This window comes from Chinchilla lanigera, unplaced genomic scaffold, assembly GCF_000276665.1.
Source record: "Chinchilla lanigera isolate Chin_1 unplaced genomic scaffold, ChiLan1.0 scaffold00028, whole genome shotgun sequence".
Taxonomy (NCBI): domain Eukaryota; kingdom Metazoa; phylum Chordata; class Mammalia; order Rodentia; family Chinchillidae; genus Chinchilla; species Chinchilla lanigera.
Window position 1 is genome coordinate 18,182,419 of NW_004955429.1, and position 14,477 is coordinate 18,196,895.

The 14,477-nt window shown below is 35.1% G+C and overlaps 1 protein-coding gene across 2 annotated transcripts in view; it reads right to left on the minus strand.

The window, feature by feature from the left end:
- Nucleotides 1–3,624: 3,624 nt before the first annotated feature.
- The window catches only part of LOC102020940 (zinc finger protein 14-like), a 25,554-nt gene continuing 14,701 nt past the window's right edge, over nt 3,625–14,477 (minus strand). The window contains exons 2-4 of one of the 2 annotated variants that reach the window (XM_005387113.2): nt 11,897–12,020; nt 11,639–11,699; nt 3,625–10,247 (exon numbers count right to left, since the gene is read on the minus strand). In XM_005387113.2, the coding sequence (XP_005387170.1) occupies nt 7,589–10,247; nt 11,639–11,699; nt 11,897–12,020 (2,844 nt within the window). In that variant the 3' untranslated portion in view covers nt 3,625–7,588. Of the gene's footprint in view, nt 10,248–11,638; nt 11,700–11,896; nt 12,024–14,477 lie in introns of both variants that reach the window. The other variant, XM_005387112.2, reaches the window with a different exon arrangement.

Genomic DNA, 14,477 nt, shown 5'->3' on the forward strand with positions numbered 1-14,477 from the left:
TTTTTTTTTTTTTTTTTGCCAGTACCATGCTGATTTTATCACAGTAGCTTAGTAGTATAATTTCAAGTCATGGATTGTGATGCCTCTTACCTTGCCTTTTCTGCCTAGGGTTGCTTTTGCTATTCTAGGTCTCTTCTAGTTCCAGATGAATTTTATGAATGTTTTCACTAGATCTGTGAGGTATGCCAATGGTACTTTGATCAGGATTGCATTAAATCTGTATAACATTTTTGGGAGTAGGGCTATTTTCACAATGTTGGTTCTTCCTATCCATGAGCATGGAATATCTATTTTCTAAAATCCATTGATCTCTTTCTTCAGACTACTGTAACTTTCAATGTATAGATCTTTTTAACTCATTAGGTTTATTCCTAGGTTTTTTTTTATACTATTGTGAAAGGTTTGATTTCTGTAATTTTTCTCTCAGTGAGTTTGTTGTTTGTGTACATGAATTCTATTGATTCTTGTGTGTTAACTTTGTGCCCAGGCATGCTACTGAATTTGGTTATTAAATGTACAAGTCTCTTGGAGTTTTGGAGGTCTTTTATGTAGAGTATCATTTCATCTACAAATAATGTTAATTTTACTTCTTTCTTTCCTATCCTTATTCCCTTTAGTTCTCTCTCTTGTCTAATTGCTCTGGATAATGCTTCCAGAGCTATGTTGAAAAGGAGTGGTGAAAGTGGACATTCTTGTCTTGTTCCTGATTATAGTGTGAAAGCTTTCAATTTTTGTCCATTTAGTATGATGTTGGCTGTTGGTTTGTCGTATATGACATTTATCAGATTGAGATAAAGACTATCTACTCTGATTTTCTGTAGTTTTTTTTTATCATAAATGAGTGTTGGACTTTAACAAAATCTTTTTCACATCTATTGAGATGATCATGTGATTTTTGTCTTTAGCTCTGTTGATATGGTGTATTACATTTACTGATTTGTGTATATTGAACTATCCCTGCATGGCAGGGATGAATCCTACTTGGTCATGGTGTATAATCTTAATGACTTGCTGCACTCTGTTGGTATCTTATTAAGGATTTTTACATCTATATTCATTAGGGAGATTGCTATGTAGTTCTTTCTTATGTTTGTCTCTCTCTGGTCTTGGTACCAGGATAATACTTGCCTCCAGGAATGAGTTAGGGAGTACTGCTTTCCTTTCAACTTTATTAAGTTTGAGGAGTATTGGTGTTTAATCTTCTCTAAATTTCTTGTAGAATTCAGCTATGAATCCATCAGGAGCTGGGCTTTTCTTTGGTGGTAAGTTTTCATGTTTTCAATTTTATTAACTGATATTGGGTTATTCAGAATTTTTGATTCAGCTTTGGTAATTCATGTTTCTAGGAATCTGTCCATTTCTTGTTTTTTTCAATCCTATGAGAGTAAAGATTTTCAAAGTAGGTATTGATGATCCTCTCAATTTCCATATGATCTGTAGTGAGTTTACCCTTATCATTCCTTAATGAATGAATTTGAGTCTTTTCTTTTTTTTGAAAAGGTTGGCTGGGGTTTATCACTTTTATTTACTTTCTCAGAGAAGCAACTCTTTGATTCCTTAATTGTATTATTTTCTCGGTTTCCACTGTGCTAATTTCAGATCTGATCTTTATAATTTCCTCCTTTTTGGGCTTTACATGCTCTTCTTTTTCTAGAAGTTTGAGATGTATAATTAGGTTATTTGCACTCCTGTTTTCTTGATGTGAGAGAAAGTTCACCACTATAAATATCCCTCTGTAGACTATTTTCATTATAACCCACAGGTTCTGATGAGTTATATTTGCACTTTCATTTTATTGTAGACACTAATTTCATCTGTGATCCATTGGTTGTTCAGGAGGGTGTTATTTAATTTCCATGTGTTATGAAGTTTTTGGGGTTTCTTTTGTCAATAATTCTGAGTTTCATTGTACTACAGTCAGATAATATGCAGAGGATAATTTCAATTTCTTTGCTTCGACTTCGGCGTGTTCTATGGGCTAGTACATGGTCTACTTTAAAGACCATTCTGCATGCAGCTGACAAGAATGTATACTCTGATATTTTTGGGTTGAACACTGTAAAGATCTACTAAGTCCATTTGTTTACAAGTTTGGTTTAGTTCTGTTATTTCTTTGCTGAGTTTTGGTCTAGTTGATTTATCTCTTTGTGACAGTGGGGTGTTAAGGTCCCCTGTTATAACTGTGTTACTGCTTATTTGATTTTTCATGTCTACTAATATTTGCCACATATAATTGGGTGCTCCCATATTTGGTGAATATATATTCATGATTATTATGTCTTCCTCTTGAAGTTTCCCCCTAAGGAGTATGTAGTGACCTTTATCACTTTTGATAATTCTTGAAGTGCACATTGTGTGCAAATAGAATAGATACTCCTGTCTTTTTCTCGGTTTCTGCTGCCTGGAGTACTGTTTTCTATCCTTTGACTTTTAGTCTATGAATTTCCTTTTGAGCTAAGTGTGTTTCTTGTATACAGCATATTGTTGAATTTATTTCTTGGTCCACTCTGCCAGTCTTTCTTTTGATTGGTGAATTGAGGCCATTTATATAAATGGTAATAACTATCTCTTTCTAGAATATCCTTCAATACTCTTTGTATTGGTTAGGTGTTCATGCATTTCTTCAGCTATTCTTTGTCAAGTATCTTACTTCTCCACAAATTTTGAAAGATAATTTTGCAGGGTACATCAATCTGGGTTGAAAGTTGTTTTCTTTGAGGACCTGAAATATTTCACTCCTAGCTCTTCTTGATTTGATGGTTTGTGTTGAGAAATCTGCTGTGATTCTGATGGGTTTTCCTTTATAGATGATCTGTTTATTTTTCTAACAGCTTTTAATATTGTTCTTGTCCTCAATTTCCAAAACCTTGACTATAAATCTGGTTGTAGATTTACTTTGGTTATGGCTAATTGGAGTTCCATAGGCATTTTACTGTATGTCAGATTCTTTTTCCATGCTTGGGAAATTTTCTTCCCTTACTTCTGCAAATAGCTTTTTTTATATCATTTGTGTTGACTCTTGCATTTTTGTTGACATCAGTCTTATATTATTTTTCTTTCCATCATCTTGCAGCTGTTGAATTATTTCCTGGTTCCTTGTTATTTTAAGAGACCTTTCATGTTTGCTAGCTGCAGTCCTGTCTTCAAGGTCTGAATGTCTATCTTCAGTTTTGTTCAAACTATTTTATCAACTTTTAATGGAATTTTAAATTTACTGGATCTCTTTTTGAATCTATTTCAGGCATTCTAATTCTTTCCTAGATTGTTCATTCTAGGTCTCCATCATTTTCCTATGTCCCTCTGTTTTTAATTTATGTCTTTAGATATGCTGAGCAATTCTTTTTATGGTTGTCATTTCTTTTTTTACCTGAGAGATTATTTCTGATCTGATTTCCTCTATAGCTTCATGGAGTTGTTTTTTTACTTCAGTTTGTAACATTTCAGAAATATCAGGTGTGTGACTTCTAACTTTTATGTTGATGTCTCCTGGACTTGTCCCGGGTGTGAAAAGTATTTACATTCTTGATTGGAATGAGAAATCCATTATTCCCATTCCAGAAGATTAAGAAAGCAGCATATTGGGAGTAGTTACTTGAGAGCACGTTGAAGTTGAGTGCACAGAAATCCTTTTTGGGGATAATTTATTAAAGAATTGAATCTCACAGCTGGTGTAGACAGGTGACTACATGGATCAAATCAGTAAAACTTGTCAATCAGAACTGTACCATTAAAGGTCCTTAAAAAGATTCAAAGTATAATGCATGGATAAAGATCTGCATATTGGTTGACCTCTCTTCTTAAGTGTATTTTACAGGGCATTGAATGCAGACTTGAAATTCTGACATGCTTGCTAAACAAAGAATTCTGGTCTTTAGCACATATATTACAAATTAAGTCTGAAAGATGCAAAAAAAGAGTCCACAGATATGAAATGTAGCTATTAAAAATCTAATGAGATATTTTTATTTTGAAAGAGAAAGAAGCCAATGAAGACATTAGTACACTAAACTATGAGGTAGAAGGGGGAAGTGGAAAATGGCAAGTAGGGTTATGTTATTTGGATAATGTAGAATTCACTGGGAGAAGTTAATGGAGTGGGTTTGCTAGAAATCAGGTATTTGAGCTAAGCAATGAGATGTGCCCATGCTGAACCTCCTGTCCTTTCTGGAAAGGACATCGTAAGTGGGGAAATGAATTGCATTAGGAAATATATTGTACTTGCCTGACTTTGTGAAATTAAATCTTGCCACCACAGTGCAGATTCTATGCTGATCCTCTGATAATCTCAAAAACTGCATCCTTAACATTCTTTTCTCTGTCCTCTGTAAGTTTTTTACACTTGTAAGCACTTCATCATCTCAGGAAGCTGCAGGTACTGATAATATGGGAAATTATTTTATGAGCCTGGCAAAAATCCCTGTCATTTACTTTTAATATTTACTTTGAGGATATCAAAATACATGGTGATCAAATTCATCTTTCCTTCAGGAGTACTTTCTAATTCAGTTCATGACATCTATAATTGCATTACTTCTTCTAAATTCTAACTGAAAAAGATTACTGAAATTTGTGCCTTCAAAGTACTTCTAAGTGTGTACTGCTTATCAGCATAATAACTGCTGGAGGATGCACAAAACCTCGTGTCACCCACTACATTGTTCAATATAGTATATAACCACATACAATGGTTTCTGTGTTCTGGATGTCTAGTTACCCCATGTTTAGAACCCATGTTTTAGAACCTACATCCCAAGCTGATGGTATAAGGAGGTGGAGTTTCTGGGACTTACTTGAGTCATGGGTTAAGAGCCCTCAATAATGACATATAAACATATGAAAGAGAGGCCAAAGACACCTTGTACAACACCCTGCCTGTGACCATTTGGCTGGAAGTCATCATATGTAAACAATGTCTTCATTAGATATTTAATTTGCCAGTGCTTTGATACTACATTTCCTAGGCTTCACAACTGTGAAAAATAATTATTTCATAGAGTGAACAACTGTATGATATTTTGGTTACATCTACTACAGTGCATTAAGGTAAGGTCTATAAATATACTTTAGTGAATGGTATGGTATACCAACAGCCATAGTAGGATCAATAAAAAATTACATGCTTCCATTTGCTAATGCAACCTGATAGACGCACATGTCCTGATGCACATGTATACCTATTTCTTCTTCCTCACATAATCACTGCCTTGGGTAACCAATGGAAGTGTATGCAATGGATTGCTGCTTAAATTAGTCTGTGTCAATACATATAGTTGAAGCCTGTGACAAACATAAATGTTTACATGGAATTCAAAACTATAAAGAAACTTGCAGCATGAAGATTGGTTCCCAGAGTCTGAATGACATCTTTATATATTTTCAATACATCCGCTGATAAATCTTTAGGAAATGGAAAGAAGTATGAAATATCTCTATATATTTAAATATTAAGCTTTTAAATTATTACAGTTCATGTTCATCTTAGGAGCAGGCATATGTATTTAATATTTTGATTCTTATGATTTCCCTTCCCATCCTCTCTCAACATCCTCTGGCTCCAGATCCCCTACCTCCAGATCCCCTCTCTTTGGCTCCAGATCCCCTATCTCCAGACCCCCTATCTCCAATTCATTCTCATCATTATTCATATAATTATCATTATTTAGTTCATGTTTGTTATATATAAAGGCTGTATTCATTGTGAAGAGTTGGTACCTGACATCAAACCTTTTTTTTTCCTCTTCTTCCCATCTTTGGCCTCCTGATTCCCTCTCATTTGCCAACGAGCTATCTCTCTGCGTCCTGGTATATTTCCATGAAGAAATGAATGAAGAAAATATGGTATCTATACATAATAGAATACTACTTAGCCATAAAGAAGGATAAATTCAAGACACTTGTAGGAAAATGGATATATCTTGAACACATAATGTTAAGAGAATTAAATCAGATAAGCTTCAGTGCTTTTAAAATGTAGAAAGTTTTCTGAACATACATACATATAAAAACTTCTTGTCAAAATGGGATGAAATGAATTTGTGATGTCCTTTTCAAAATATATCCTCAAAAACTATTCCACATTTCCAAGTAACCAAGTATAAATTTTACTACAATACTGAATCCTTTCAGTTTAATAATATTCTATAACCTTCAGACGAACTAATACTGAATACTTCCAGAAATCAACACAGTAGAAACCAAATTACATTTGTAAAAATTGAAGGAGAAATTCTGTGGACATATCCTAAAACCACTGTCATATTATTTGCTAACTTTGTGTTCATTTCATTAAACAAAAAAAAACAAAATTATATATTGAGAGTGAATAGTACAATCTGTTGCTGTTTATATTATGAAATTACCACATTCTTCCTCAGTAGCATTTGCATCACCTAACAAAATTATCTTTTGCATATATAGAGAAAACACTAAAAACTACTTTTAGCAAATTGTGATGCGATATGGCACTGCATCAATCACTGCAGTCACTATGGGATCTATGCCACTTCCTACTCTACAAGGGAAACACTGTGCTTTCTCATTAACACCTCTCAACTTCCCCACCCACACATGTGGCAACCATCACTATGTTTCTGTAAAGTGGTCAAGTTTAAATGCTAAAAACAGTATGATCAAGCTTTCACTTATCTATCCATGGCATATCTCATGTAATGACCTCATTTGTCACAAATGAAGGTTTAGCTTTCTCTTATGACTCAGTACAATTTGATTGTATGAATTTTACTTTATCCAATAATTAAGGTGATGGCTTGCATGTAAAATGTCCCTTAAAGGCCACATACTGAAGACTTGGATGCAAATGTGCTTCTTTACTCTGAATTTAATATTATTAGGCACTTACCAAACTCTCCAGTGCATTAATCTATGAATATACTGGAAGACTGTCTCTGCATGTGTGCTTTGACACAGTGTATCTCATTCCTAACACAACTGTCTTGGTCTCTGTTACTGATTCTTAGCTTTCTCATATTTGGTATTTATACTAAATCTCATTTTCAGTTCATACATTTTCTTTCTGTTATGACAAGCGTGCAAAGCTTTCACACATTACTTACATAGGCTTTCTCTACAGTGGGAATTCTTTCATGGTTTTCAAGGTAAGTGAAAAAATGGGTTTTCCATATTTATTGTATACATATGGCTTCCCTCGTGAATTCTTTCATGAACTGGAATGCACTGAGAAAAATAAAACATTTCCCACATTGTTCACACATGTTCAGATTCTCTGTTCTATAAATTCTTTCAGGTAATATTACCTGTGTGCTCAAAGATTTTTGAATATTGCATATACAGAGGGGTTCTCTGCACTGTCCTTTCATATCACTGCAAGTCACTATATAATCAAAGTTAATTTCCTCTTTTAAGTTTTTAATGTCTATGATGATTACTAGAGTAACTGAAGCCTTTTACATATTGCTAACATACACAGGGTTTTAACACTGTGTGATTCCTTTCATGGTTTTGACAATTGTGTATTCTGAAAGCTTTCCCACATTACTTGAAAGCATAGGGTTTCTGCCACTGTGAGTCCTTCCATGTACTTGACAGTTGTGTTGAAAGTTTTCCCACATTACCTACATACATATGGGTTCTCCCCACTGTGGGTCCTTTCATGTATTTGACAATAACTGTGTGTTCTGAAAGCTTTCCCACATTTTTTACATACATAAGGTTTCTCCCCAGTGTGAGTCCTTTCATGTGCTTTACAATGACTGGGTGTCATGAAACCTTTCCCACATTGCTTACATACATAAGGTTTATCCCCAGTGTGGGCCCTTTCATGTCTTTGACAATAGATGCGAGTGCTGAAACCTTTCGCACAATATTTACATACATAGCGTTTCTCCCCTGTGTGAGTCCTTTCATGTTCTTGACAATGACTGTTTCTGGTGAAAGCTTTCCCACACTGCTTACATACATAGGGTTTTTCTCCACTGTGAGTCCTTTCATGACTTTTACATATACTGTGTTTGCTAAAAACTTTCCCACACTGCTTACATACATAAGGTTTCTCTCCAGTGTGAGTCATTTCATGTGCTTTACAATGACTAGGTGTCATGAAACCTTTCCCACATTGCTTACATGCATAAGGTTTTTCCCCAGTGTGGGTCCTTTCATGTCTTTGACAATAGATGCGAGTGCTGAAACCTTTTGCACAATACTTACATATATAGGGTTTCTCCCCATTGTGAGTCTTTTCATGTTCTTGACAATGACTGTTTCTGGTGAAAGCTTTCCCACACTGTTTACATACATAGGGTTTTTCGCCACTGTGAGTCCTTTCATGACTTTTACATATACTATGTTTGCTGAAACCTCTCCCACATTGCTTACATACATAAGGTTTCTCCCCATTGTGGGTATTTTCATGTATTAGACAGTAACTGTGTGTTCTGAAAGCTCTCCCACATTGCTTACATACATAAGGTTTCTCCCCAGTGTGGGTCCTTTCATGTGATTTACAATGACTAGGTGTCACGAAACCTTTCCCACATTGTTTACATACATATTGTTTCTCCCCAGTGTGGGTCCTTTCATGTCTTTGACAATAGATGCGAGCACTGAAACCTTTTCCACAATATTTACATACATAGGGTTTCTCCCCAGTGTGAGTTCTTTCATGTATTTTACAATAACTGTGTGTGCTGAAAGCTTTCCCACACTGCCTACATACATAGGGTTTTCCCCCACCGTGAGTCCTTTCATGACTTTTACGTGTATGATAAGTGCCAAAAGCTTTCCCACATTGCTTACATACATAAGGTTTCTCCCCAGTATGGGTACTTTCATGTATTAGACAGTAACTGTGTGTTCTGAAAGCTTTCCCACATTGCTTACATACATAAGGTTTCTCCCCAGTGTGAGTCATTTCATGTATTTTACAATGACTGGGTGTCATGAAACCTTTCCCACATTGCTTACATACATAAGGTTTCTCCTCAGTGTGAGTCCTTTCATGTCTTTTACATTCACTGTGTCTGGTGAAGGCTTTCCCACATTGCTTACATACATAGGGTTTCTCCCCACTGTGAGTCATTTCATGTGTTTGACAATAACTGTGGGTGGTGAAAGCTTTCCCACATTGCTTACATACATAAGGTTTCTCCCCATTGTGGGTCCTTTCATGTCTTTGACAATAAATGTGTGTGCTGAAAGCTTTCCCACATTGCTTACATACATAAGGTTTCTCCCCAGTGTGAATGCTTTCATGTGTTTGACAATAACTGTGTGTCCTGAAAGCTTTCCCACATTGCTTACATACATAAGGTTTCTCCCCAGTATGAATCCTTTCATGTATTTTACAATAACTGTGTCTGGTGAAAGCTTTCCCACATTGCTTACATACATAGCGTTTCTCCCCACTGTGAGTCCTTTCATGACTTTTACATATACTGTGGGTGCTGAAACCTTTTCCACATTGCTTACATACATAATGTTTCTCCCCACTGTGGTTCCTTTCATGTATTAGACAATAACTGTGTGTGGTGAAAGCTTTTCCACATTGCTTGCATACATAGGGTTTCTCCACAGTGTGAATTTGTTCGTGTCTTTGACAATATCTCTGTGTTCTGAAAGATTTTCCGCATTGTTTACATACGTAGGGTTTTCCCCCGGTGTGACTTCTTTCATGTTTACCAAATAAAGTGTTATTATTTAAAGATTTCCAACTGTGTTTATATATGTATGATTTTGTCCCAGTGAATCTTTCATGCTTGTGAATATTTTGATGAGAAGTCAAACTTTTGGCACGTTCTATACATATATAGGTATTCCCCTTACTGTGATTTCTTTCTTGAATTTGAATATAGTTGAGTGTACTAAAGGCTCTGAAATCCTGCTTATATACAAAGGCTTTCTCTTCATTGTTACTTCTTTTAGTGCAATCAGAATCAGATTTTCCACATTGCTGATATCCATATGGTTTTTCTTCAGGATTTGTCTTTGCATGTTTCTGCAAGGACTGAAATTCAGTGAAGGTTATCCCATGTCTGTTACAGTTAGACAGCTTCTGTCCAAATCCACACAGCTCATATGATTTAAGTCCAGTGTTATGTAGGATGGGCACAGTCGGTGATGAATGACCAATCAGAGCCTTTCCACATGCAAGGCTTTCACCTGGTTTTGTACCAAGCAGTTTCATGTATACATTTGTATCAGGAGTCATAAAAACCATTTCTCCAGGTTGATGCCATAATTTAGAGAGAGAGCATTTATCTATCTCTGCACTTCTGTCAAAGAAAACATAGTATTCATTTGGGAGTGGGGAAGAAGTGATATGTTTGCAATATATACTGATTACTACCAGTTTGAATAATTGCTACATATGCATACCATATGGGATTATTTTTCATACCCTTTTGGATAATATGACTATGACTACTGCTCATCCTTCCAGTGAGCCTCTTCAACATGTCCAAACGTCTGCCTCTTTCATTTCTGACATCTCTCCTTTATTTTACTTAATTCATAGTTTGTACTTTGCAAATAAAATACAAAACATGATATTGAACTCTCTGTGTTTATCTTATTGAATGTAATATCAGTTCCAGATCCATGGATATCTTGGCAAATGACATCATTTCATTCTCCTTCATGGCTGAATACCTTTCTGTTATATATACAAAATGCATCACTTTCAGTGCTGGAGACTGAACCTAGGATTTAGCACTGAGCTGTATTCTCAGAGTTATTTATCTTTTGAGACTGAGTCTCCTCAATCATTACATTGCCCAGGCTGAGCACGAATGTGCCACAGATATGCATGTGTCAGTGTAATATGATAACTTTAACTTTGGGGAATATACCCCATAGAAATACAGCTAGATAAAATAGAATTTCTATTTTTACTTTTTGAGCAATTTCTATACACATTACATAGATGTTATACTACAACAATGTTTCCAAAACATTAAGGGAAGGTGTCTTCTAATATTGGATTTGGAATATAAATAGACTAAATGCTTTTGAGGATTGCTTGAAAACAGCTATTATCCAAACAGGGTATTCATCTAGATTTTAAATAGTTCCTCAAGGTTACCAGTGCTTCAAATTGTGAATGTGTGTATCACATTTAAATACATATAGCATTATTTGCATAATTTGATAAAGTCTTTTCAAAATACATGTATATATAATGATACCATGCACTTATCTCTCTAACTAAACACAAAATTTTAAAAATATATAGCTATAATCAATGCCTAAGTACAATTTAATGTAAGTTTTATAATCTTAAGCACAGAAAATAATTTGTTTATTATTATCCATTACAATTTCAAAAATTCAATTGTCAGATTCTAGATATTAAACATATATGCATCTTTGGAGAAATTCTGTGATTAACAAAATTTGAACATGGCCTCATTTTGTTTGTTTTTTGATTTTTGAGACAAAGTCTTCCTATGTAGTTCAGTCAGGCCTTGAACTCATTATGTATTACAAGCTGGCCTCAAATTCCTAGCAATCCTCCTGCCTCAGTCACCCAAGTGGTGGGATTCCAGGCACATGCCACCATGCCTGGCTCTCTGTATTTTTTTTTTTTAACATGGCATTGTTTGTTTAGTATCTTTGGTTTTAATATTTCTGACCTTTAAGGAACATTCTTGTGGGTGGAAATTACCTTAGATTTTTCCTGAAATTTTTGTACTCATCTTCAATTTGCTGGTCATCCCAGTTTCCCCCTAAAGTGTAGAAAAAGAAATGTAATGAGTTACTACAATACAAAAAAATTATCAGCTTCCGATTAGATTCATGTGTAATGTGCCCATGTCTGGAAGATTCATGAAAATATGTGTACATTCAAAAAAAAGTAAACTGCATTGCTGAGCAAAAACCAACGCTCTCTGATTGCAAAAGTGAGAAAGAATATCTCCCTTACCTATTGCAGTCACATTTCTAAAGTTTTCCCACATCACATCTCTGTAGAGCTCCTTTTGGGATGGATCCAACAAAGCCCACTCCTCCATGGTGAAGTTCACAGCCACATCCTCAAACGTCACTGCCTTCTAAATCATCAGAAATATATTTCCAGGAAGAAGAGTGAGACTCACAACACAAAATATCTCAAATCTACTCATAAGAAACTGAAATGAGGCTGAGTCCCACAAATGCTTACTTCATGCCTTGGACATCAAACACTTATTCTTTATCCACATGCACTTGTCACACAGGAATTTTGATGCTAGATGGGAATTCACTGATAATAACCCAGCACAATGGGCATACTAGTTCTCCTGCTAGTTAACCCCAGTTTTATTTCTACACTGTCTGTAAAGCAGGTTCATGGAGAGGGCCTACTAGATCAGATGTGGGGTATGAAGACCTGGGTTAGATGTACATCTAATGACTTGCTCTGACAGAACACAGAAAATATATCTATTTTCAAGTTATTATTTAGGAAATACATGCTTTCTTCCTCTGATTGTATTTAGACACCATTATGAAACCTGAAACTGCTTTCATAGACAAAACTGTAAATAGGTACAAAGTAAAATTCATGAATGGTAATTTAAAATGCTAATGAAAAGAACTACAGTATTCATTGGAGAATGTGTAACAAAATTAGACTAAGGAAGACGTATTATCTTACAGCTTGTATAAAAATGTCTGTGATATAAGAGAAAGGGAAATGTGGGGATGGACCAACCAAGTGAGCAACATGCCTCTAGTCATAGGTTGGGGCTATGCATCCGGTCCAGGGAAGATGATGAGATAAGTATCTGCTCCCAGTCACATACTGTGGCCCAAACACCCAGCCCAGGGAGAACCCCACAGCAGACCAGTCAGTCTGAAATTGACAAATGAAAAATTATATAGAAGTATTCAAGGAGACTCCCAGAAAAGACAAGAAAAGACCAGCCAGCAGCTACTGAACAACACTAAAGACACCAACCTAAGGCTAGTTGGAGTTACAGAGAAATTAGAACATAGATGGAATTAATATGTTTACGGAAATTATAATAGGAAAATTCAAAAAGTTGGGAAGAGTCAAAAATAGAAGTGAGGATGAGAGAACACCAAAAAACTATGAAAAAAGAAACTGACCAAGGCATGTCCTTATCATATTGCCAGATATCCAAAAACTACAACAAAAATTTGAAGCAGAGAAAGCACAAAATCACCTATAAAGGTAAACCAATTAGAATTATAACAGACTTAACATAATCCTTAAAGGACAGAAGAGCTTGGAGTTATGTATTTCAAGCCCTAACAGGGAGTAAGTTCAACCCATTGAACTTGCCCAGCAAAACTCTCTTTCCAAATAGATGGAGAAATAAAGACATTTTATGAAAAGACCAGTTCAAGAGACATATGAATGCTCAACCAGTACTTCAAAAAATACTCAACAATATCCTTCACAGAAACACTGAAGCCAATAACTTATGACACATCTTTTTTTTTTTTTTTTTTTTTTTTTTTTTACAATTCTACACATATTATATGTGCTGCTGAAGCGAGCACTACAATTCTACACATATTGATAGAGCCTCAAAGTCCTATTTCAGAGAAATGGACTGGAATTTTCAAACATTCATTTGTGACCTGTACTATTATTCTTTGGATTTTTAGACATATTTATGTTAAATGTAAATATTTTACTTCTCAATTATTTTTTGCTTATTTAGATGTAACTATTCTCTCTGCTCAGCTTCCAAGGAAATTACAATCTTTGGGAGTTAAATCATGAAAATATATCCTTGCAGTAATTTCCTTTTTATACAAAAAACTTCTTGCAAAAAAAGCAAGAGGAAAGCAGGACAGGGAATAAACTAGCTTCACCAGTTTGCAAAGGAACTCAGCCTGAGAAGGTTAAACAGTTTCGTGAGATTACAAATGACTTTCACTGTGCCCATGTGGCCCAGGGTGACTCACTCTCAGGTGGTGATCAAGAGGAACATGAGAAGCCAGAAACTTTATTTTTTTTTCCAAAATAAGAAGGAACGTCCACAATTTTATTGTACATAAATTGTGACTATTTAAACTGGGATGTTTATTCTTTTTTTTTATGAGTACATGTTTGCCATACATAATGATCACATTCATCATGGGGAATTTGTACCTGTACACAATATATCTTAATTCCCTTTTCCCCATCCCCCTCCACTCCCTTTAACCATCTTTGCCTCTGTACTTACAAATGCTTCATTTCTATTTTTTCTTCAATTCTCTTTTTTAAAACCCCTTTTCCTATCCTCCCCTCCACTTCCCCCCTCCCTTGTTCCTCTTCTCATTTGAACAAGCTCTCCTACTTCCCAATACAGTCGTCCCTCACTATATTGTGGCTCGCTTGTTGCGGCTTCACTATATCATGGGTTTTACAAATATACATATCTAATTCTGTATCACTAAGTTTTTGCTATATCACAGGGTTTTGCAGTATACAGATATTTATATAATATTTATGATTTTAATTATTTTTGCCTAAAAAATTTAAAATATAAAAATATTAATTCAAACAT